The 24,244-nt window shown below is 52.8% G+C and overlaps 4 protein-coding genes across 9 annotated transcripts; all 4 read left to right on the top strand.

The window, feature by feature from the left end:
- The first annotated feature begins 1,982 nt into the window (after positions 1-1,982).
- On the top strand, positions 1,983-4,691 carry SMIM40 (small integral membrane protein 40). The gene is made up of 2 exons (XM_030759811.2): positions 1,983-2,318; positions 3,780-4,691. Exon 1 carries the CDS (start codon positions 2,058-2,060, stop codon positions 2,277-2,279), a length of 222 nt encoding a protein of 73 aa, XP_030615671.2. The 5' UTR covers positions 1,983-2,057; the 3' UTR covers positions 2,280-2,318; positions 3,780-4,691.
- Positions 4,692-4,790: 99 nt separating this feature from the next.
- Positions 4,791-9,163, top strand: DAXX (death domain associated protein). Of its 4 annotated transcripts, XM_022581592.3 has the most exons (8): positions 4,792-4,879; positions 5,776-6,034; positions 6,189-7,020; positions 7,146-7,360; positions 7,520-7,748; positions 7,911-8,385; positions 8,545-8,755; positions 8,921-9,163. In XM_022581592.3, the coding sequence occupies exons 2-8, from the start codon at positions 5,828-5,830 to the stop codon at positions 8,978-8,980; spliced, it is 2,229 nt and encodes a 742-aa protein (XP_022437300.1). In that variant the 5' UTR covers positions 4,792-4,879; positions 5,776-5,827; the 3' UTR covers positions 8,981-9,163. The 4 variants fall into 4 exon arrangements, with proteins under 4 accessions (XP_089775004.1, XP_089775006.1, XP_022437300.1 ...); XM_089918878.1 differs by having other exon boundaries at positions 4,791-4,879; positions 7,146-7,748; XM_089918880.1 differs by having other exon boundaries at positions 4,791-4,879; positions 5,779-6,034; positions 7,146-7,748.
- Positions 9,164-9,247: 84 nt separating this feature from the next.
- Positions 9,248-13,227, top strand: ZBTB22 (zinc finger and BTB domain containing 22). 2 transcript variants are annotated; one of them, XM_022581597.3, is made up of 2 exons: positions 9,248-9,905; positions 10,567-13,227. In XM_022581597.3, exon 2 carries the CDS (start codon positions 10,638-10,640, stop codon positions 12,546-12,548), a length of 1,911 nt encoding a protein of 636 aa, XP_022437305.1. In that variant the 5' UTR covers positions 9,248-9,905; positions 10,567-10,637; the 3' UTR covers positions 12,549-13,227. The 2 variants fall into 2 exon arrangements, with proteins under 2 accessions (XP_022437305.1, XP_089775018.1); XM_089918892.1 differs by having other exon boundaries at positions 9,248-9,681.
- Positions 13,228-13,399: 172 nt separating this feature from the next.
- On the top strand, positions 13,400-23,796 carry TAPBP (TAP binding protein). Of its 2 annotated transcripts, none has more exons than XM_022581598.2 (8): positions 13,400-13,560; positions 13,693-13,863; positions 14,097-14,357; positions 20,494-20,892; positions 21,296-21,637; positions 21,728-21,823; positions 21,948-21,985; positions 22,676-23,796. In XM_022581598.2, the coding sequence occupies exons 1-8, from the start codon at positions 13,524-13,526 to the stop codon at positions 22,685-22,687; spliced, it is 1,356 nt and encodes a 451-aa protein (XP_022437306.2). In that variant the 5' UTR covers positions 13,400-13,523; the 3' UTR covers positions 22,688-23,796. The 2 variants fall into 2 exon arrangements, with proteins under 2 accessions (XP_022437306.2, XP_022437307.2); XM_022581599.2 differs by having other exon boundaries at positions 21,728-21,817.
- The last annotated feature ends 448 nt before the right edge of the window (positions 23,797-24,244 follow it).

The following is a 24,244-nucleotide window of genomic DNA, read 5'->3' on the forward strand; positions in this document are numbered from 1 at the left end:
AGGTGTTTGGGTGGCCTTATTGCAAACTTGCCTGAGACATAGTGAGGGTATCAGAAATTAATACATTATGTTTACACAGCACTTCATAATTTACAAAAAAAAAAAATCTTATTTCGTTTGTCCCTCCTGACAACTTTGTGAGGCAAGACTTTTTCAATTTTATAAAAAAACTAAAGAAAGGTCAGCTGACTGGCCCAAGGTCTCCATCATACAACTGTTAAAGGTAAACTGAGGCATGTTAAAATTTTAAGTTTGAGCAAAAAATGCATTCAAATGGGGCCGCGCCAAACCAGAAGTGGTTATGAGCGCTCCTCAGACCTCAGCCAGAGGAAAAACTTAAATGGAGAAAGTGTGGAAACAGAGAAAGGAAATTATTTGATTGGCTATAGCTTAGCCTAGTTGGCTGTGTGTGATTGGTTGTCCTTTAGTGTTTTTTTGTTTTGTTTTGATGTTTTGATTTTATTTTTGTGTTGCCTGTGCCTCCCAGCATGCAGGATCTTAGTTCCCCAAACAGGGATCGAACCTGTGCCCCCTGGAGTGGAAGTGCTGAGTCCTAACCACTGGACTGCCAGGGAATTCCCTCCCGTGGCATCTTGATTACATGACCTTGAGGCATTTACAGGTTTAGATTTTGGCTTGCTTAAGTAGGCCGCCATGACATTAGAGCCACTCAGTCTGATGGCCTCCTTGTTTAATTAACACAACTAATAAATGATTAGTTTGGACCCTGATCCAGTTTTTTTTTGACTTGTAATGACCTCCTGTGGCAGTAGCAAACGATAACACGAGTTGACTCTAAACAAAACTGTGACTTCCCTGGTGGTCCAGTGGGTAAGACTCCACGCTCCCAATGCAGGGGGCACTGTACGATCCCTGGTCGGGAACTAGATCCCACATATATGCCTCAACGAAGTCAGCATGCCACAACTACGACCCAGCGCAGCCAAAATAAATAAAAAATATTTTAAAAACAACAACAACAAAAAACCTGTGACATCCTTTGTACCATTTTGGGGTAAACAAGTTCTTCCCAAGAAAACAATGTCTTCTTCTTAAGATCAAACTGGAGTTTAGGTAAGAGACCATAGAGGCTCCAGATATGAGGTTCACTATGGGCCCTTTCCTCCGCTGTCCACACTCTACCCCCCAACCACCACCTACGGGGCGGGTGTGGGCCGGTCTCCATATGGACTTCGATTTCCCTCACGAACTTTCAGGCCAGTGCCTGGGGAACAGGGTCAAGAAAAGGCCTTCAACCCGTGCCACAATACAGCCTCTTGGACATTTCCCACCAGCAACTCTCAGACCACGCCCCTCACGCACAAGCTCGCTCTTCCTTATTATTGCCCCAATAGTTAAGTCCCAATCATTCTCCTTCGCACCGCTGGCCAATCATGTTCTTTCTCTTTTTATAAACCTCCGCCCTGGCTCCTGCAGTCCAATGATTGATATAATCGTCTTCAAAGTCACGAAGCGAGAGTGCGGGGTTTCAGCGCCGCAACTTCGGGGCCCCACAGACCTGGGGAAGAACTACGAGCCTGCGCGGACTGTAGCCACCAATGCTCGCTCTCCCCCCTCCCCCCACCTAGGTTAGGCGTGTCCCACCCCCACCCCCCCAACCACCCAATGTAAAGCTGAAAAGGGCCTTAGGTGCTTGACTAGCATACTAGGTCCACTTGCCCACTCTGTCTGTAGGGGCCCAAGACCTTGAGCCTTAAGCTTAGAGGCCCAGAATGACTTGGTCAGCTCCAGCTGGCATGTCTCTGTTGGGCCTTCAGCTTCCGAAACACAGAATTATAAAACGGTAAAGCTGGACAGACTTTAGGAATTGTTTAATCCAGACCATTCACATTGCACTGACTGTTCCAAAGGCTCAGAGGCCCTCCTCTCCTTTCTTTCTCTTGGTTGGGGGAATTAGGGTCAAACTCGGCAGGTGCAGGACTTGCCAACACCACGCCCCTTAATCCTGGCCAGGCTGAGTAAGGGCTTCCATCCCAGCCTCCGAGCTCCAGCCAGCTGTCACACAGCGGGTTAAGAGGGCTGAGGAGGAGGGTGACATGGACGAGGAGGACGTGTTCCTGGCGTTTGCCCGGAGGCCCTCTCCTCCCAGGGGTCCCCTGCGGCAGGCCATGGACAAGGCCTTCTTTATCTTCCTGGTCCTCATCCTGACACTACTGACGCTGGAGGCTGTTTATAAGCTGCTGTGGCTGTTACCATGGGCAAAGTTTGGGGACTGGCTCCTGAGAACACCTCAGATGGAGGAGGAGCTGGAACTGTGACCGCCTTTCCTATAAACGTCCTCTTTCCCTGCCACAGAGGTGAGAGGGGAGAAAGGGGGAAATGGGGGCTTTGGAGGGACACTTGGAGAGCTGAGAGCAGCTATCTTAAAATTTCTGCACCTATACTCCGGGAATTAATTTTGAAAAAGTTTATACTCCTCAAGTATTTTTAAGTAAGCACCTAAAACTTTTCATCATACATTAACATTGTTTCAAGGATGTAATTCCTGGCATACAAAAAAATTCACATTTTAAAATAAAACAAATCAATCTTTTGTGTGTCCAGGGGAGTTGAAATATCAGAGTGACTTGATATTCACCACCACTCGTTTAAAAATATAATTGGGAATCCTTCCTTTTCTTCTTCCATCATTCTCTTTTCTCCTAGAACTTCTATTACCATTCTACTTCTCCACAGACAATTTTATGCTTTTATACTTGAAAGTCTTTTATTGACCAATCTGTCACTCTTTCCTACATAAACATATATATTAATTGAGATGAAAAATATTTTTCTTTCTTGTGACCATAAGACTCTAGTTTTTTAGAAAAATTTCTTCTGGGTTATCATTACAATTATTATGTGAGCAGAACTGATTAAATAGCATAAAGATTGTACACATTTTCATAATTGTTAATATTAAAGGTACATTTTTTTTCTGTTTCAGCTTGCAGGATCTTAGTTCCCTGACCAGGGATCAAACCCCGGCACCCTGCTTGGCAACACAGAGTCCTAACCACTGGACTGCCAGGGAACTACCTAAAAGTACATTTTAAATGAGATAGACAAGGTGGTGCTCATGGTGCCTTGAAGAAACAGGTTACATGTCTCTTTATTTAAGACAAGGTAAGGGAATTCCCTGGCAGTCCAGTGGTCAAAACAAAAACAAACACAAACAAAACCAAAAAGCAAACAAACAAAAAACATTGTAACATTATCCCGAGGAGATTTCATGATTGAGAACTACAGTATCCTTTTTTTTTTTTTTTTAAGAGGGAGAAAGTCTATTGTAAAAGAGAAAAGGAAGAAGGAGAAGCTCTACTGCAGGAATTTACTGAGGAAAACAAATTTTGGGAAAATTGAGAATCTGGAAATTAAGTCCCTTATATCTCCCAAATCCGAGTACCCTTGGGCAAGTCTTCATGTCCCCCAATTTGAAGACTATAGGCTTAGATGACTGGAGAGAAGTGGTGTGGGATTCTTTAATGGAAGGGAGAGTTTGAGGTTCTGGGACTCTGAGGGCTTGGGGATGTAAGGGTCTGTGGTCCCAGAAAGTGGCAAGATGCTCACCATCTGTGGAATTCGCAAGGATGCAGGAGGTGGGAAACTCAGCAGTTGGAACCGTATTAACATTTCCGGTTTCCCCAGAAGCTCACCTTTGGACCCAGCTCTGCCTCCACGAGTCCCTCCAGCTTCCCTAAAGCTGGGTTAGGGGGTGGGGTGGGTGGGGGCGAGGCGGGCGTCAAAGTCGGTTTCTTCTCTCTTCCTTCTTTCATCAGCTCTCTCAGAGGAAGAGGACGAGAGAGACTCGAGGTATTTTACGAGCCTCATTTCGTCTCACAGCCTTCACAGCGGCAATTGGCACAGATTCTTCTCAGAACCCCCTCCCCACATCGCCCGTCCTCAGGCCCTGGAGCCCCTGGACAAAGCGCGGCCTCCTGGTCATCAGCGCCTGCGCCTCGGGGATCCCCTCCAGAAAAGGAAGGAGAACCACCCAGGTCCCACCTACTTGGTTGGTCATTAGTTCTGTGGTGGAGCTTGAAAAGCAAACCAACAACAATAGCAGTAATAATAACACATTTGTACAGCGTGTTGTGCTCATTTGTATGCATGTGTTATGACTTCAAGATTGGGAGATGTAGGCAACTGGATGTAGAAATAGCTTCTGGACAGCGACAAGGGAGCGCACAGCCCATAGAAAGGAATGACAGGCGCATTCGATTAAGCCGTGGAAACTGGTACCTGGCAGGTAGGAAAGCAGCGCCAGAAGTCTTGTCAATAGCCCAGTGGATGCAAAAAGTTTTATTTCCCTCTTAAGAGATTCCCGCCCTTCCATGCACCCTTGTGCAGCCTTGGAGGGCCAATTCCTCAGCTGCCCTGTTCCGTTCCCCCCTCCCCTGCTTGGACAGGTGGCTCAGTCCTCCCGGCACGCGACTCGCTGGCAGTTGGGCCAGGATGCGGGAAGTTTCTGATTGGCGGAGTGGCAGAAGCACCGGGTGAAAAGAGCTCCACTGGCGGCGCGCCCCAATCCGGGCGTAGCCAGCGCCGTACAGCAAAATGGCGTCCTCCAGGCATTTGGGACGCCCGGATGGGACAATTCCGCCCCCTGCAGGTCAGGGGGAAGGGAGCCGCAGACTATGTGGGCGGCCTTAGAAGCCCTCGCGGGGCGGGTCCACCGTCACTTCCGGCCACCGGGGGCGGGGGGGGGGGGGACTGGATTCCGTACGACAATATGGCCGCACCTAGGTGCCTGTAGCCGGAAACTCCGCGGCTTCCGGTCCGGAGTAGGGCCTGCGGTGGGAGGGGGAAGGAAGACGGAGGGAACCATGCGAGGTTCTGAGATCAGCGGCGAGGGTCTTCTCGAGAGACTGTTTCTGAGGTGGGGGCCGGACGGTGCGGGGAGCGAAGGCGGGGGCGGGAATGTCGAGGGACAGGTACTGGGGGGTTCTGGGCGCTGAGTCTGAGGGGCAAGCTGTGGTACCCTCCTTCCTATCCCTGAAGGGGAGTGGGGCGGCCGGGGGCTGAACTGGGGGAGGGGTACTTGGCGGGAAGCTCATCTAGGGGAAGGACCGGACTCAGGGCTGGAATCTGAGTGGAAGCAGGAGAGCCCAGTGTGGGGCTCACTGTCGGTTACAGGTCCCAGAAAGAGAATGGGGAGAATTAGGGTGGGGTGAGAGGGAGGGGGACTTGAGGTGAAATATCTCCAACCTAACGCCCCGGTTTGAGGAGAGCCATCAGAGAGTAGAATATGGAGGTAATTTAAGTAGGAGAAAGGGGGATGGATTGTTGGGAGGGAACCTTCTTCGCCTCAGAGAGTCTCGGAGTTGGGGTGAACCTTCAGGATGGAGTGAGGATGTGGATTTGATGTGTGTGAGAACGAAAGGGGAAAACACCTGAGGTGGTGCCAGCGGGGGTGTGGTATCTGTTCGAGGGGATGTCAAGGAAATCTGGAGTGCAATGTGAGAGGTCGTCCAGGGGTTGAGAGGAAGAATCAACTTGCCAACTATGAGAAATAGTGGGGAAATGCAACTGAAAGACCGGATATCGACGTGAGGGGTGGAGCTGGGGGTGGGACTTAAGGTTTTCAGATGGTTTGGGGCTCCCATAGTAAAGGGCCCAAAAAACATATGGTACTAATGGTTGCTGAAGATAGGCAGTGAGGACACTGTTGGGCATGGCTGGGTGTTTTGAAACCCAAGAAGACTGAAAAATGTGTGAGATGAAGGGATGGGGCTATGCTGGAGGGGCTCTGTCTGAGGCCCCATCCCCTTCCAGCAGGAATTACGAAATCCCCAACACTTCCTCCCTCCGGGGGATTTGATCCCCCATGGCCACCGCTAACAGCATCATCGTGCTGGATGATGATGACGAAGATGAAGCAGCTGCTCTGCCAGGGCCCTCTCACCCACCCCCCAGTCCGGCCTCACCCAGGGCAGAAGCCCCTGGCTCCTCCCAGCCCCATGGGGCTGGAGGAAGCTGTAGTTCGGGCGGCAAGAAATGCTACAAGTTGGAGAATGAGAAGCTGTTTGAAGAGGTGAGCTTTAGGGGAGAAGATTCTTGTACTCCAGGGAGGGGGATGGCTGACTGGCTCTCCTGTCCTTTCTTCCCCACTAACCCCACCTCACCTTCTTTCTCTCAATCCCATCCCTTGTCTCTTTCCCCCTCCCTTTTTCTCCTGAACCTTCCAGTTCCTTGAACTGTGTAAGACGCAGACGGCGGACCACCCTGAGGTGGTCCCGTTCCTCTATAACCGGCAGCAGCGGGCCCACTCTCTGTTTTTGGCCTCGGCGGAGTTCTGCAACATCCTCTCTCGGGTCCTCTCTCGGGCCCAGAGCCGGCCAGCTAAGCTCTATGTCTACATTAATGAGCTCTGCACTGTTCTCAAGGCCCACTCAGCCAAGAAGAAGCTGAACCTGGCCCCTGCTGCCACCACCTCTAGTGAGCCCTCTGGGAATAACCCTCCCGCAGACCCCTCCTTGGACCCCACAAGTGCTGAGACCACTGCCTCTGAGGCCTCAAGGACCCATGGTTCCCGGCGGCAGATCCAGCGCTTGGAGCAGCTGCTGGCACTCTACGTGGCAGAGATCCGGCGGCTGCAGGAAAAGGAGTTGGATCTCTCAGAATTGGATGACCCAGACTCCACTTACCTGCAGGAGGCGAGGTTGAAGCGTAAGCTGATGCGCCTCTTTGGGCGGCTGTGTGAGCTGAAAGACTGCTCTTCACTGACAGGCCGGGTCATAGAGCAGCGCATCCCCTACCGTGGTACCCGCTACCCAGAGGTCAACAGGCGCATTGAGCGGCTCATCAACAAGCCAGGGCCTGATACCTTCCCTGACTATGGAGACGTACTGCGGGCCGTAGAGAAGGCAGCTGCTCGGCACAGCCTTGGCCTCCCCCGACAGCAGCTCCAGCTCATGGCTCAGGATGCCTTCCGAGATGTGGGCATCAGGTTACAGGAGCGTCGCCACCTTGATCTCATCTACAACTTTGGCTGTCACCTCACAGATGACTATAGGCCAGGTAGGCATTAGTGAGATGCTCCTTGGTAACCCTCATTCGTCAGGTGTGTGGTGGAGGGGGTGTCTCTCTAGTCCCTTCTTCTAGGGTTCTGGGTGAGTACACTGACTTTATATCTTTCCACATAGGCATTGATCCCGCACTGTCAGATCCTGCCCTGGCTCGGCGCCTGCGGGAGAACCGGAGCTTGGCTATGAGCCGGCTGGATGAGGTCATCTCCAAGTATGCAATGATGCAAGACAAGAGCGAGGAGGGCGAGAGACAGAAGAGAAGAGCGCGGCTCCCCCAAGCCACCTCTTCCCACTCTGCAGACCCCTCCAAAGCCTCCTTGGATTCTGGTGAGGTATGGAAGGGAATACACCCTTCAGAGAGACCTTGTCCTTCCACTGCACTGGCCAGGAGGGAGTACGTGGTGACTGATCATGGCGTGTGCAGAAGGAATGCAAGAAGCAGCCCCTCTGGGGCAAGGGATTCCCTAGAGAAACTCCTTTGTCCCCTACAGGGCCCTAGTGGGATGGCATCCCAGGAGTGCCCTACCACCTCCAAGGCTGAGACTGATGATGAAGATGAGGAAAGTGAGGAGGAGGAGGAGGAAGAGGAGGGAGAGGAAGAGGAGGAGGAGGAAGATGAGGAGGCCACAGATTCCGAAGAAGAGGAGGATCTGGAACAGATGCAGGAAGGTCAGGGGGACGATGAAGAGGAGGAGGAGGAGGAGGAGGAGGAGGAAGCAGGTATGTCAAGGAAACAGTCTTCTCGTCGGTTCCCTCTACTCTGTTGGGCATGAGCCCCCTGTTTGAGATCCTTCCCTTCTTCCTCTTACTCCTAGTGTCCTCTCAGCAGTCTTCTTTCCCCTAGTTCTTTTGCTACCCCTCCCCTCTTTTCTTCTTTTCCAGGGAAGGATGGAGATAAGAGCCCCATGTCCCCACTACAGATCTCCACTGAAAAGAACCTGGAACCTCGCAAAGGGATCAGCGGGTCGTTGGGGGAGCAGCAAAACAAAGGACTCACAGTGTCACCATCTTCACTGGCAGAAGAGCCCCCGGCCCCCTCCAGCGTAGTTGCTGAAAGCAGTGGAGAGCACCTCGAGGAGTTGCCCCTGGAGGAAGAGAGCCCTATGTCTCAGCTCTTTGAGCTAGAGATTGAAGCCTTGCCCCTGGATACTACTCCTTCCCCTGAGGAGAGGGACGTTTCCTCTTCCAGGAAGCAATCAGAAGACCCCCTCACCACTGTCTTGGAGAATGGAGCAGCCATGGTCACCTCCACTTCCTTCAACGGAGGCGTCTCTCCTCACACCTGGGGAGATTCCAGTCCTCCCCACAAGAAATCTCGGAAGGAGAAGCAAACAGAAGCCGGGCCATTAGGAAAGAGGTAACAGCAATAAGGAGGAGAAAGAGGGAAGCCAAGGAGGGACTGCGGGGGCTTTCTGAGAGCCATACTGTGGAACGGAGTCTGCGGGGAGAAACTGGAGCTCCCCCTCCATCCTCAGTCTCCATATACCCTTCCACCCACATATGTTTCTGTCTCTAGCTATGTGGAAAGGCAAAGGGCAGTGCATGAGAAGACACATACTCTGCCCAGCCCGCCTTCCCCCTTGGCTTCCATGGCTCCAGTTGCCGATTCCTCCACGAGGGTGGATTCTCCTAGCCACGGCCTGGTGACCAGCTCCCTCTGTAGCCCATTTCCAGCCCGGTTGTCCCACACCCCACAAACACAACCCTCCAGACCTGGTACTTTTAAGGTAAGAGGGGGAGGCTGTGTTTCCTGACTTCATTCTCTTTCATTGTTCAGTTTGGGGTATTCTGTCTGCTGCACTCATCACCTCCTCTCTCTGATAAGTCCTTCCCTTGGCTTCTCGTCCGCTGTGTTCCAGACCTCTGATTCTCTGTCTCTCACTCCCCCGCAGATGAGTGTGGCCACACAGTGCGATCCAGAGGAGATCATCGTGCTCTCAGACTCTGATTAACTGCCTCCCCCTCCTCCCTGCCTCCAAAATGTTTTGGGATAGTATTTGGAGGACGGTGGGAAGCAGATGACTGAGGAAGGGATGGACTGAGCTAATCGCCTTTTGGTGGTTTCTTAAAAAAAAAAAAAAGCTTAAGTTTTACACAGAAACATTAATAAACAATAAAGTTCTTTTCTTATTGTATCCCTGTCTTTTCCTTGTCCTGCTCTCACCAGCTGGTGATTGGCACGAGCTGTTCTCTGGCTCAGGGTTAGCCGTTCCCCCGGGATAGCCCTGGATCTGCCCTTTCCAGCTGCCTTCAGCACGCCTCTCGCGGAGTTTTTCTCGCCCTCAGCCCTTCTCCTTGCCCTCTGCCAGGCGCTGAAAAAATGTACTTCAGCCTCCTGAACGCGCTTTACTTTCTCACTTCGAGCGGTAGCAGTAAAAAGGCCAATCACGGGCCGACTCAAGGTTATTTAGCCAATCCAGGCCCGGAGGTAGGGGGCGGGGTTTCAGGGGGACTGTCAGAAGCTGGGAGACCGGGGCGATTAGATCCCGCAAACCCGCTAATGGCCACAGCTCAGGGGCGGAGCCCAGTCAGCGACGGCCTAGACCCATCGCCAGTGGGAAGAGGCAGGCTTACCGAATTAAAGGGGAATGAGAGCTTCGGCCGAACCGAGTCCTGCGTCCTCAGCGGCGGAAAGAGACCTGGTACCCTTAAGGTGGAAGGAAGAAGCTGTTCTTTAAAGGAGAAGTGGCCGAGTCGGCCGAGTATTGCCCAGCGGGTCGGGCGGGGTTCCCGCCTGTGCCTTTAAAGCCTGAGGGGCGGGAGGCGGAGCGGAGGCGGAGGGCGGAGGGAGTCGGCGCAAGATGGCGGCGGGAGGGGCCCAGGCTGCAGCTCTGGCCGCCGAGTGAGGGGCGGGGGGGCCCGGGGGCGCGCGGCCCGGTAAGCGGGGACGCGCGGGGTTGGGGGGCGCCTTCCGGGTGGGAGAGGAGGTCGAAGTAGCGCTTGGGGCGGAGCAGAAGGGGGCGGGGTCCGATGTGGGCGGGGGTAGATAAGGGGCGGAGCCCAAAGCCATGGGCGGGTCTTGAGGTGGGCGGGGCCTAAATGGGCGGGGTTAGGGATAACCGGGGGCAAGGTGCGTGGCCTGCGAGAGAGCCGTGGGGTGGGGGGGCACGCCCTAAAGGGAAGTGGAGAGAGGGGTGGTTTTCAACACCAGAGCCAACCTGCCCCCCTCCCAAGAAAAGGGTACAAAACCCCAGAAAGGTAAATTTTGGAAAGTCGGGCTCTCAGGCAAATGGGAATTTCTGAGGGGAGGCACCCCACTCCCCAAGAGCACCTTATTTCTGCAACGTCCAAGGAAAGATCACTGGATTTGGAGTTAGGACACCTGCGTTTGTGGGTGCTGCCACTTAATGGTGTAACCTTGGATAATCTCTTAATCTTTCTGAGCCTCAGTTTCCTCATCTGTCAAATGGAATTGAAAGGAATACCTACCTTATAGTGTCACTGTGGGGAGTTACTCAGATAATGTGTGAACATGTTTTTAAACTGTAAAGGGCTGTGTCATTATGGGTTGTTATCATTCTTCTCTCTTTCTTTCCAGAGACCCCCCCCCGGCCGCCCTCCTCCTTCCCTTGTTCCTGTGGCTGGGGGGGTACCCCTTCCCTCCACACCATGGAGCCATCTTCCCTGTCTCCCAGCGGGGCAGCACTCCCCCTGCCTCTATCGCTGGCCCCACCACCACTGCCCCTGCCTGCAGCGGCAGTAGTGCACGTGTCCTTCCCCGAGGTGACCAGTGCCCTCTTGGAGTCTCTCAATCAGCAGCGGCTGCAGGGCCAGCTCTGTGATGTGTCCATCCGAGTGCAGGGACGGGAGTTCAGGGCTCATCGTGCTGTCCTGGCTGCCTCTTCCCCTTACTTCCACGACCAGGTCCTACTCAAGGGCATGACCTCCATCTCGCTGCCCAGCGTCATGGACCCAGGCGCCTTCGAGACTGTCTTGGCTTCAGCTTATACTGGTCGCCTCAGCATGGCCGCTGCTGACATTGTCAACTTCCTCACAGTGGGGTCTGTGCTCCAAATGTGGCACATCGTGGATAAGTGCACTGAACTCCTCCGAGAGGGCCGGGCCTCAGCCACCACCACCACCATCACCACTGCTGCAGCCACATCGGTCACTGTCCCTGGTGCTGGGGTCACCTCAGGGAGTGGGGGCACCGTGGCCCCTGCCACTGTGGGATCCGTACGCTTCCATGCCTCCAGCCGGGCCAGTGAGAATCAGTCCCCCAGCAGCAGCAACTATTTCAGCCCTCGGGAGTCCACTGATTTCTCATCTTCCTCCCAGGAGGCTTTTGCAGCTTCTGCAGTGGGCAGTAGGGAGCGTCAAGGAGGTGGCCCTGTATTCCCCGCCCCTGTGGTTGGCAGTGGGGGGGCTACCTCTGGGAAGCTGCTGCTGGAGGCAGATGAGCTGTGTGATGACGGTGGGGATGGGAGGGGTGCAGTGGTCCCTGGGGCTGGGCTCCGCCGGCCCACCTACGCACCCCCCAGCATTGTGCCGCAGAAACACTGGGTATATGTGAAACGGGGTGGAAACTGCCCAGCACCAGCGCCCCTCGTTCCCCAAGACCCAGACCTGGAAGAGGATGATGAGGAGGAAGACTTGGTGTTGACCTGTGAGGATGATGAAGATGAAGAGCTGGGGGGTGGCTCCGGGGTGCCAGCAGGGGGAGGATCTGAGGCTACCCTTAGCATAAGTGACGTCCGGACCCTGTCTGAGCCTCCAGACAAGGGAGAGGAGCAGGTCAATTTCTGTGAGTCCTCCAATGACTTTGGCCCCTATGAAGGTGGGGGTCCTGGGGCAGGGCTTGATGATTCAGGGGGACCAACCCCTTCCTCCTATGCTCCCTCCCATCCTTCGAGGCCCCTGCTTCCACTGGACATGCAAGGCAACCAGATCCTAGTCTTCCCATCCTCTTCATCCTCCTCCTCCTCCTCACAGGCTCCAGGCCAGCCACCAGGGAACCAAGCTGAACATGGGGCAGTGACCCTGGGGAGCACATCGGCAGGGGCCCTGGGCATGCCGGGTGGCACCGGCGGGACTCCTGGAGGGACAGGCAGTGGGGATGGAAATAAGATCTTTCTGTGCCACTGCGGAAAGGCCTTCTCCCACAAGAGCATGCGAGATCGCCATGTGAACATGCACCTCAACCTGCGGCCCTTTGATTGCCCCGTGTGCAACAAAAAGTTCAAGATGAAGCATCACCTGACAGAGCACATGAAGACACACACAGGCCTCAAGCCCTACGAGTGCGGCGTCTGCGCCAAGAAGTTCATGTGGCGAGACAGTTTCATGCGCCATCGGGGACATTGTGAGCGCCGGCACCGCCTAGGCGGCGGGGGCGGGGCCGGACCCGGACCCGGGGGGACCACCGGGCCAGCCTTGCAGCCCAAGAGAGAGTCCCCCGGCGGCCGGGGTAGCGGCGACGAGGCGAGTGGGGCCACGCCCCCGTCCACTCGACGGGTCTGGTCCCCGCCCAGCGTCCACAAGGTGGAGATGGGCTTCAGTGGGGGCGGAGGAGCAAACTGAAGAGGCGAGCTACTGGGGGTAGCTTTCCGGGAAGAGGGATTAGGGATCACTAGCCAGGGGCGCTGTGGCCCGTAGGTGATCTCCCAACACACTTACTGTCTTCCTATCTCTATGGACTTGTATATATTCTGGAGAGGGAACCGCCTCGCACCATGGGCCACCCCTTTCTACTCCTCAGCCCCTCCTCCCTAAAGTATCACCGGAACTCAGCCCTTCCTTCCCTTCAGATGGGTACACTGAAGCCCCAGCTCCCGAGTAGGGTGCAAGTGGTGGGGTGGGGGGGAGGGAGAGGGGACTTGTTGAGCATCCTGGAGTCGCTGGGTCGAGGGTCAGGTGGTTGTAGTCTGTACCTGAAGTCTGTGTTTGCGTAGTTGTGGGGACCAGGCCTTTGAGCCCCACCCTTGTCCTAGAACATACCCTGCCCCCCAAAAGGATGTGCCCCTTATTTCTACCCTAATCCCTCTTCCTCCACCTTGGGGGTCCCCCAACTCCATTCTCACTGGGGAGTGGGGGAGTGGAGACAAGGAGTAAGTCGTAGGAGTACAAGGGTTTTATTTTAAATCTTATTTTTTTAAAACGGTGATTAAAATATTTATTGGTCATTTCAATTGCCTTCCCGAAAACCCCTATGTGTTTGCTGGGGACCTGGCCCAGGTCGGGGAAGGTGGAGTAAGGGTTCTCAGGGAAGTGGATTCGGGGTTGGGGTGGACAGGAGGGGGTGCCTCTGGTGTGGGAAGGCTCCCGGACTCTGTGGTGCTGGGTGGTTCAGGAGGGCTGGGCGGGGCTGAGTTCCCCAGATCAGAACTGGAGAGGATGTTCCGGGATCTCTGCCCAGCCGGCGGAGGAAGCACCTGCCTCCCCCGAGCCTTCCCCTAACCGGAGCGGAGATTTCCTCCGCCCCTCCTGCCGGCCTTTGGAGGAAAGTGAAAGTGAAAGGGGGAAAGGCGGCTTGGGAACTGAGAAGATCGCGGCGCCATGAAGCCTGTGTCCCTGCTCCTCGCTGTGGCTCTGGGTGAGCGAACCCCGCGACTCTTAGCCTAGGGAAGCGGTGGGAGATGACTGCCACCACGTCTGGGGGTGGGGTGGAGGAGGTAGGGTCACCTGACGTTGGGGCCGTCCCCTCCCTCGCGCCCATACCCCTCAGGCACGGCGACCGTCGTCTCGGCGGGACCCGCAGTGATAGAGTGCTGGTTCGTGGAGGATGCGGGCGGGGGCCGGTTGTCCAAGAAACCCTCTGCACTGCTGCTGCGCCAGAGCTCGGAGAGCCCACCTCCCCGGCCGGACCTCGACCCAGAGCGCTACCTCAAAGTGCATGGTGAGTCATGCTGGACTCGCTCCCAACTCTGTCGCCTCCACCGAAACCCCCTGCTCTTTAGGTCTCACAGTGACCTCGGGCCTCAGTTTCCCCCTCTGTAAAATGAAACTGGATCACTTTTAAATCTCTCGCTACCGGGTAGTCTGTACCTTTAAAATTCCCTGGACGCTGCCCTCCCCTCCCCTTTCCTGGCGGAGATTCTACGGCAGCAACTTTTCTCTCTGTGCTCACAGACCCCGCGGGCACCCTCCTAGCCGCCTTCAGGCGATACCCGCGGGACGCCCCCGCGCCACGCTGCGAAATGAGCCACTACGTCCCGCTTCCTGCCTCGGCGATCTGGGTCAGCGGCTTGACCCCGGAGCAGAGCTGCCCGCGGGCCCTGGATGGGAGGTGGCTCATGGTCAGCATGTCCAGCCCGGTCCTCAGCCTCTCCAGCCTCCTTCGACCACAGTCCGAGCCTCAGCCGGAGCCTGACCTCATCACCGTGGCAACAGGTAGCTACCGAGGGGAAGTAGAGATAAACGGGTAGATTCTAAGGGTCCAGATCAGCCGTTAACTCGCTATGTGGACTTGAGCGAGTCATTTCCCTAGTCGGGTCTCAGTTTCTTTATTTATAAATCGAGGCAGTTCAGCTGAAGTTAAGATGTCTCTACCGCTTCTTCTAGTCCCAGCCTAGTTTAAACAAAAGTGCGGTTTGGGGCGGGGCTTTGGAGCCAGGCGGGGGTTCCTGACACCCGACCTTAAGAAACTCGCTAGGCGACGGAGTTGGGAGGGTCTCAGAAACAGGAATTTTTGCACCTTTCCTCCTAGATCTTGCTAGGCTCCCCCACATTTGCGGTTCACCCAGTTTAAAAAAACAGCCTTCGCGCCCCACCCGCGCCCACATCCGGCACTGCGGCAACCAGCAAAGCGCAGGCTCTTGAGCTCTAGCGCGTCGACCTCCCTTGACAGCCCCTTCCCTATGGCGCGTGATGATGCCCTGACTCTGTGGTCACCGAATGGTGGGCTTGAGTGCGTGGAAGGGAAGCGGCAGATCTAATGGTTCCCGCTGCAAGGGCCACTTACTGCATTGTGTGACGCAGTTTGAGGCCCAGGGGTCGGGCACCTTGCTGGGCTGGGGCGCAGGGAGGGAGTGGACCGATAAAGCAAGAATGGGGAAGATATGACCGGGATTTGGGATTTCTCGGAGGTCTTCTCGGGAGGGTGGGTAGGATATTAACAGAGTCCTCGGCTTCCTTCAGTCTTGTGCGATTTTATGGAAACAATACAGCCTGACCGGCTGGTCAACCCCAGCCGAACCCTACACCCTCCCTTCCCCAGTACCTTCTCCCTGCCACCCTCATCACTGAGAGAGAATCACCCACGGGGCTCAGCACCCACCCTGAAACCCTCACATCTGCCTAAACCTCCATTCTTAGTCCCCAGACCTCGCCGTGGGCAGGGGCAGAGGCAAACTGCTCCTTGTGGGGACAGTAGCTCTCTCTAGTGGGTAGGAATATTTCCCAGGCTGTTGGCTTCACAAGGTGGGGTGAGAATGTCCTTTTCTCTCTGAATATGCTTTTCCAACTGTAAAATGTGGATGGTTATTTCCCATCTGCCTTCCCATTGTTGTAAAAATCAAGCGAGACACTTTGTTAATTTATTCACTGATTAAATATTTATTATCACCAAGAATAAATTAGGGCCCAGTAGTTCTCAGTCCAGGCTGCAAATAAGAATCCTTTTGGAGGTTATACTGAAATCCGAGTTTTACTCCAGATGAATTAAATCAGAACCTCTGGGTGGCCTTGGGTACTTTTAAGGGTCACAAAGGTGACCGGATGTAGAGTCTACTCTCAGGAAGGTTCCCATCAGATTTGTCTTGGGTAATTGTAGAGTAGAAAGTGACTTGGACCGTAAAAGAAGTGCAGATAGGGAGCCATGGGCGTGTGCCCAGGAGAGAAAATTATTGCATCTCACCCACCACCAGGGGTGAAAACTAGCTGCTGTGTTCAGCCCTCCTTTTCAAGCATTCCTACTTGATTAGGGATTTAAGAATGTGAAAGTTGTTGTTTCAATGTAAAGTTAAAAATGAACTCTTTCCAGGGTCACAGATCATCAGTAATTTTGCTAGTATGCATTTATACTTTATTTCTTACCAAATTAATTGTCAAATACTCTAAAATGTTTCTTGAGAAATATACTTTTGTAATATACTTGTGTGTATAGTATTTAATTCTCATCATTCTTTTAAAATTGTTATAGAAAGTTTCAATGACACACTAAAGTAGAGAACAGTAAAATGAACCCCCCATATACCCATTATCTACTTGTATAGTTATTACATTTTACCAAATTGTTTTACCTATCCTCCCCCAAACTTCTATTCTTTTTTGGAAGTATTTTTAAGTATATCCCATCGTATTATTTTACTCGTAAGTACTTCAGTAAGCATCTCTATCATATAAGGACTTTAACAACCCCCCCCCACACAATAGCATTATCATACCTAACAAAACAAACAATAATTCCTTAGTATCATTTAACTCCTGGCTCATATTAAATTTCTCCCGATTGTCTCAATGATGTTATTTCACAGTCTGTTTGCTTCAGTCAGGATAAAAAAGAGGCCTATATATTCTATTTGGTTGTTGCAGCTGCTTGGGCTGCCAAAACAAAATATCATAAACCAGGGGGCTTAAACAACAGGAATTTAGTCCAAGATCAAGTCCAAGATCAAGGTGCTAGCAGGGCTGTTGTCTGGTGAGAACTCTCCCCTTGTGGTTACAGATGCTGCCTTCTGGCTGTGTCCCCACGTGGAGGGGAGAGAGAGAGCTGCGGTGTTTCTTCCTCTTCTTATAAGGGCACCAGCTCTATCAGGTTAGGGCCTACCTTTATGACCTCATTAACTTTATCACCTCCTCCTAGTCCCTATCTCCAAATACAGTCATATTGTGGGTTAAGGCTTCAACATTTGAATTGGGGGGGTTGGGGGAGGGAGAACCACAGACATTCAGTCTATAACAGTTTTGTCTCTCTTTTTTAAAAAACTTATTTATTTTTGGTCGCCTTGGGTCTTCGTTGCTGCATGCGGGCTTTCTCTAGTTGCAGTGAGTGGGGGCTACTCTTCATTGCGGTGTGCGGGCTTCTCGTTGCGGTGGCTTCTCTTGTGGAGCATGGGCTCTAGGCACGCGGGCTTCAGTAGTGTGGCTCGCGGTCTCTAGAGTGCAGGTTCAGTAGTTGTGGCACGTGGGCTTAGTTGCTCTGCGGCATGTGGGATCTTCCTGGACCAGGGATCGAACCCTTGTCCCCTGAATTGACAGGCGGATTCTTAACCACTGCGCCAGCAGGGAGGTCCCAGTTTTGTCTCTTAAGTCTCTTTTATTTGTAATTGCCCCACCCCTTTAAATGCTATTGATTTGTCATTTGTTCTGTAGAAGTTCCCACATTCTATATTTGGCCAATTGTTTCCTCATCCTGTCATTTCCTTTGTTCCTTTTCCCTCCATATTTCCTATAAATTGGTAGTTAGAGCTAGAGGCTTGATTAGATTTGGGTTTAAATTTTTTCAGTAATATATATATATATATATATATATATATATATATATATGCAGTACGCGGGCCTCTCACTGCTGTGGCCTCTCCCATTGCGGAGCACAGGCTCCAGACGCGCAGGCTCAGCGGACATGGCTCACGGGCCTAGCCGCTCCTCGGCATGTGGGATCTTCCCGGACCGGGGCAAGAATCCATGTCCCCTGCATCGGCAGGCAGACTCTCAACTACTGTGCCACCAGGGAAGCCCCAGTAATATTTTATAATAGTTTTTACCGTTCACTTTTTAACAGAAAAGCATAAGCCTATATAATACAAGCTGCAAAACAGGTAGAAATTTCCTTACCAACAGGTCCTGGCCCTGTTGTGTTTACATTTGTATTTTTACAGAGTCCAGGTTGTGGGATGCAGGTCTAAAATTGCTTCATAAACCCATATTAAAGAGCACTGTTAGCTTAAGGTTGAACTGTAAAACCTTTAGGTTTTGTTTATGAATCCTACAGATTGATTCTTACAATTCAAAACTGTATTTTTGGATTTTAATAAACTAAATGAAATTGCTTACTTTTTTTTACTCTATTGAACAAAAACAATCGCATGAAGTTCAGAGAAGTTTAACCTTATACGCCTTAGAAGCTAGGATTAAAAATTACACAAAAATAGGGAATTCCCTGGCAGTCTAGTGGTTAGGACTCTGCTCTTTCACTGTCGAGGGCCTGGGGTTCAATCTCTGGTTGGGGAGTTAAGATCCCGTAAGCCCCGTGGCATGGCCAAAAAAAGAAAAAAGAAAAAGAAATTACATAAAAATAACCACAAGAGGCTTCCCTAGTGGCGCAGTGGTTGAGAGTCTGCCTGCCGATGCAGGGGACACGGGTTCATGCCCCGGTCCGGGAAGATCCCACATGCCGCGGAGCGGCTAGGCCTGTGAGCCATGGCCGCTGAGCCTGCGCGTCCGGAGCCTGTGCTCCGCAATGGGAGAGGCCACAGCAGTGAGAGGCCCACGTACCGCAAAAGAAAAAAAAAAAATAACCACAAGAGAAAAAAATTACTTCTACCTGGAAGACCCAGACATTTCTGGCAGTGGAACAGATCTGAAGGACATGAAGTAGTTAGATGTTGGAGAAAATGGGGGAGGGACATTAGAAACTGAAGGAACCAAAGCAAAGAAAAGCCCAGTGACTAGAGTTTCTACTGGTCGCAAGAAAGGGATTCTATGTGGCTGGTTCTTAGGGTGCAAGAGAAGTCTGGAAAGATGGGTTGGGGGCTGGATTACCAAGTACCGTGAAAGCTGGAGTTTATAAATGATAGTGAACCATCAGGAGTTTTGTATGTTTGTGTGTGTGTGTGTGTGTGTGTGTGTATGTGTGTGTGTGTGTGTGCCATTTTCCCAAAAGCCTGTTATTTTACTTGATTGCTACAAAAGGTGGCAAGGATTAGATCATTGGACTAATGGGGAAAATAGAGATTAAGTCCTTTTCCCAAGATACCCAGCAAGTCCATCATGATGATGATGGCAGTAATGAAAATAGTAACAGCTAAGCATTTTCTATATGCCGGCTCCTGTTCTAAGCACTTTATAGGCATAATCTTATTTATTCCTCTCAACAACCATAAGAACTAGGTACTGATGTTATTCCCATGTCACAGATGAAGATATAGGAGACACAGAGCAGTTAGGTAATTTGCCCAGGGACACACAACTTGTAAGAAGCAGGGCTAGGAATTGAACCCGGGCCATCTAGCTCCAGCCTGTGCCTTTAGTTGCTGGCTTCCTAGGTAGCTGGGATTTTTAAACAGGCAAGTGCCCAGATCAGACTTGTAGCCACGCTATTTGGTTTCAGTGTGGAGGATGAAATGAAAGGGAGAGAGATACTGATAGAGGATAGGGAGACCTGAGAGGAGGCTGTTGTAATTGTCCAAATGTATATTGATAAGAACTTGAGTAGGAAACATGTAAGATCTATTTGGGAGACAGAATTAGGGCCTGGTGGGGAGAGCACATAGCACATTATATTTGGCAATCTGTCTCCTATGCAATTTGAGGGCAGGGGCTGCCTGTCTTGTTTACCACTCTCGTCAACCGTGAACATCCTAGGTGCTCAATAAATATTAGTTGAATGAATTAATTAGAAGAAGGAGTCTTAGGGACTCCAAATGCTTGCCTTTAGCACCTGGGGGCTGGTGGTGATCATTGGTCAAGGCAGGTAAGATGGGCATTGGAGCCGAGTGGGGAAATGTTCTAGAGATGCTATTGAGTTGGGGCACGTTACATTTGTCTGGCAGATGGTTGGCTGTAATCACAGCAAACACTTTTGTAGTCATACTGTGTTCCAGGCACTGTCCTAAGCAGCTTTCACATATAGGTGTCTTTGTTATCCAGAATCAGGAACTGCACACGTCTGAGTAGCAGGTGTTAAATGATTTAACCTTCCCTGCAACCTCATGGGATAGGTACTATCATCATTATTATCCCTATTTAGGAGATTCAGAAACTGAAGAGTAAAGTAACTGTTCCAAGGCCATATAAATAGCTGCAGAGTGGGGATTAACCAGGGCAGCCAGGCTCCAGGCACTCCACCAGCATATACTGCCTCAGTAGATCACAGATGTCTGTGTTCAGGTCTAGTCTAGAGCCAGAACCTTCCAGAGTCAGTAAATGCTCTGCATAGCACCATAGGGTTGACAGTCATGAATCATCACTTCTTCACCAGCAAACCAAGAAGGGCCTGGCTCTTCAAAGGTGGGCGTGGAGGCTGGTGGGCTGGTTCAGGTTGTGTCAGGGCACACTCAGATCCCGCTGACCCCAGAGCTGGTGCAGCACGGGCTGTGTGTTCCGAGCAGCCTTCAAGGGTTCAAGGCCACTCACTGCCTCTATTCACCGTGAGACCCCTCTGCTCACTCTGAGTCTCACTGGGTCCCACCCAGTCCCAGGGCAAAGGGGATTTGCAGGGAGGGCTGGGAGATGGTGAGCGTCAGAAGGGAGGTGTCCTCAGAGGGGTGGGTAAATTAGAGTCGAGTCCCCCCCGTAACTCCATTTCTCTATTTTATTCTCTTTCTTCCTCTCCCCCTCCCCACCTTCCTCTCCTCATCTTCCCCAGCTGTGCTGACCGTCCTCACTCACACCCCCGCCCCTCGCGTCCGAATCGGACAAGATGCCCTGCTGGACCTGAGCTTCGCCTACACGCCCCCCACCCCCAAGGCTGCTACCTCTCTGGCCCCAGGTCCCCCTCCCTTTGGGCTGGAATGGCGACGCCAGCACCTGGGTAAGGGGCACCTGATGCTGGCTGCGACCCCTGGGCTGAGTGGGCCGATGCCAGCTGCCCGAGAGGGGGCGGTGGCATTTGCTGGTTGGGATGACGATGAGCCCTTGGGGCCGTGGACCGGAAATGGGACCTTCTGGCTGCCTGCAGTGCAGCCCTTCCAGGAGGGCACCTATCTGGCTACTGTACACCTGCCGTACCTACAAGGGCAGACCACCCTGGAGCTTGCCGTACAGAGTGAGTGAGGGGACAGGGGTCTCTGTGGGTAGAGGGTGATCACTGGGGTTATGGGGACACCATGATGGGGGAAGGATGGTGGAGAAAAGGGTGCTGGGTGAGTAGAGGGAGACAGATTGGGGGTCCCTGAGAGTCATGGGGGGCAATGGGTAGAGGGTCCCTGGGAATCTGAGCGGCTTTGGGATGAAGGTTCCCAAATCTGAGGGAGTAGGGGTCCCTGAGAATGGGGGCTTTGGCATGGAGATTCCTGTGAAACACCAATGGAGAGATGGCAGGTTCCCCATCCTGGGAGGAGAAAACCCAAACCCCTCAGTATTGGGGAAGCCAGAGGGCACACTGAGGGCCTCTGAGAGAGGACAGTGTAGATTGATTCCCTCATGCTGCTTTCTTACTCTCTCCCCAGAGCCCCCCAAGGTGACCCTGACACCAGCACCTCTTACATGGGCTGCCCCCGGGGAGGCACCCCCGGAGCTGCTCTGCCTCGTGTCCCACTTCTACCCCTCTGAGGGCCTGGAGGTGGAGTGGGAGCTCTGGGGTGGCCCAGAGGGTCGCTTTCAGAAGGCCGAGGGGCAGAGGTGGCTCTCCGCCCTAAGCCATCACTCAGATGGCTCCGTGAGCCTCTCTGCACACCTGCAGCCGCCCCCGGTCACCACCGGGCAGCATGGGGCACGCTATGCCTGTCGTGTCCACCACCCCAGCCTGCCCGCCTTGGGGCGCAGCGCCGAGGTAACCCTGCAGGTAGCTGGTAAGAGCCTGAAATATGGAGAAACGGGGAGGGGTGTGGGGAGAGGTGCCTGGGAATTTCAGACTCATTCTTGCCCCTTCTGCCTGCCAGGTCTCTCTGGGCCCTCTCTGGAGGATGGCGTAGGCCTCTTCCTGTCTGCCTTTCTCCTCCTTGGGCTCATCAACATGCTGGGCTGGGCCGGTGAGTGTAAGTCCCACCCAGACTGGGACCCTTGACTGGCAGACATTCTCTTCCTCCTCCCAGAAGTCTGACACCCATCCCTCTGCCCCTCTACTGCCCCAACCCATCCCTTCTAAATTTCTCTCCACAGCTGCCTACCTGGCAACTTCCAAGGATTCAGTGGAAAAGGTAACGACACTCTACCTTCCTTTATTTTTCCCTTCTCATTTTATCCCCTCTGCCCAACTCCTCACCCAGGAGGGAGGCTGCTGGCTTGGTGGGCAGAACCCAGACTTGGAATTCACACAGACCTGCATTAAATCCTGCCATCTCAAACATGCTACACCTCAGTTTCCTTGGGTGTAGGGGGAAAAAACTGATTAGGCAGTGCTGTCCAATAGAATTATAATGCAAACCACATACGTAAATTTAAATATATAATCTAGGGACTGCATTAAAAAGGTAAAGAGATATCTAATATATCCAAAATGTTATCGTGGCAACATGTCATCAGTATAAGAAATTATAGTGTTTTTTCCATTCTAAGTCCTCAAAAACAGGAGTTTATTTTAAACTGGCAGCACACGTGAATTTGGACTAGCCACATTTCAAATGCTCAACAGACACAAGTGGGTGGTGGCTACCCTTCCGGCCAGCAGAGCCTCAGAGGGCTCTTGGAATGATTAAAAGAGAAAGGGCATCTCCTCTGGAAGATGCAAGAGCAAAAGCACTTGGCACAGTGCCAGGCTTAAAACACAGAAAATGTTAGCCTCTATCATCCGCCATCCTCTGTGCCCATGATGTTCATTTGTCTCTGGATTGACCATGAGCACGTCACCCTGCCCCGAATTCCTCACCTCCTTTTCACTTCTCTTCCAGAAAACACAGTGAGGCCAACTCACCACCATCCTGGGGAAGCCACCATCATCTCTGGTCTGAGCCACTGTAGTAACTCCCCCAAATTGTATACCCTTGGTTCCTGCACCCTCCAGTCTCTCTCCAGTGAGCAGCTGCTTTCTGAAAAGACAAAAGCCATTGACCTTCTTAGGGCTCTAGAGCAGCAGTTCTCAAAATTTTTGTTCTCAGGACCTCTTAAAAATCATCAAGGACCCTGCAGAGCTTTTGCTTATGTGGGTTATAAACTATAGATATTTATTGTACTAGAACTTAAAACTGAGAACAATTTAATACACAGGAAGACACAAGCACACGTTCCATTAGCTGTGGGGACGATGTCAATACACGTCATGTAGCTTCAGGAAAACACTGTACGTTTTTTAGAGAATGAGAATGAAAAGGCAAATAACAGTTTGGGATTGTTATGAAAATAGGCCAAACTTCGCATACCCCCTGAAATAGTCTCAGGGACCTCTGGGACAGAAACGGGTGCTCGAGAGGCAAAATCCATTCTTCTTGTCCTGGCTTGTGTATCCCTGCGCTCCAGCCACTGCTTACCTCTTCAAGCCCGCCTCGTGCTCTCTCCGTCCGGCCCTCTTCTCAATGCTTATCACACCTACGGCTGATCCTTTTCTTCAATAGCCTCCCACCCTCCCTGCGTCCCAGAGCGCTGTTCCCTCTGCCTGGTCCACCCTCGCCCTTCCTGGGCTCCAGACCAGGTCAGCCTTGTCATTCCCTCAGATCGCCGCGTGTCCCTCTTGTGCAGTTCACCACGGTTGTATTTAAGTGATTGTGCGAGTCGTTGTTAAATGCTTGTCTCCCTGCCCGGACTGTCGTCTCCTCGAAGGCGAGGATGAGCCTGTCCGTCCCCTGGTGTATCCCCCGCGCCGGCACAGGGCCTGGCGCCCGCTGGAGGGCGCTCAATATAAGAAGTTAGTCTTTTTGCGTCCTAAGAATTCAAAAGCAGGTGTTGGATCAAATAACTATTGGAGGAAGGAAGCAGCGGCTCGGCTTAGGGACCTCCGAAGGTCGGGACGGTCGGCCAGACTGACGCGGGGAGCGGGTCTAATCGTATGGGAATAAACTTGTTCAGTGCTTCCAAAGGGTGCCTTAGTTCTTCCCCAGGGATCCCCTTTGCAAGCGCAAGAACACTTCCAATCGCGTGTGGTTCCTTCCAACGACCCCGCCTCTCAAATGCCTCGGCTGCACCCAATCCCCCTTCGGAACTGATTGGGGTCGGGCGCCACTAATGGCGGACAGGACGCCCTCAAGCAGCCGGCCCTAGAGGGGTGACCGTACGTGAACCGAGATCCAGGCCCTAGCGTCGGAAACCCCCGAGCGCCGAGTCCCTAACCGGACGTGGCGGCTTCCTGCTCCGCCCCCTTCCGAGGAGGCGGGAACCCAGGGCTCTCAGGAAAAGCCGGAGTGGATTTCGGCCCGCTACACGCGCGGGTGGGGGTGGGAGTAGAACCCCGCGGGCTGGAGTAACTGTGTCCGTCCCCGTCTAAAACGCTTCCCGCGGGAGTTTTAGCCTAGTGGTTGTGTTGGGGG

The sequence above is a fragment of the Delphinapterus leucas genome, chromosome 10 (genome assembly GCF_059928025.1).
Source record: "Delphinapterus leucas isolate spDelLeu-1000000601 "Yukka" chromosome 10, BTC_Dleu_Yukka2, whole genome shotgun sequence".
Classification (NCBI taxonomy): domain Eukaryota; kingdom Metazoa; phylum Chordata; class Mammalia; order Artiodactyla; family Monodontidae; genus Delphinapterus; species Delphinapterus leucas.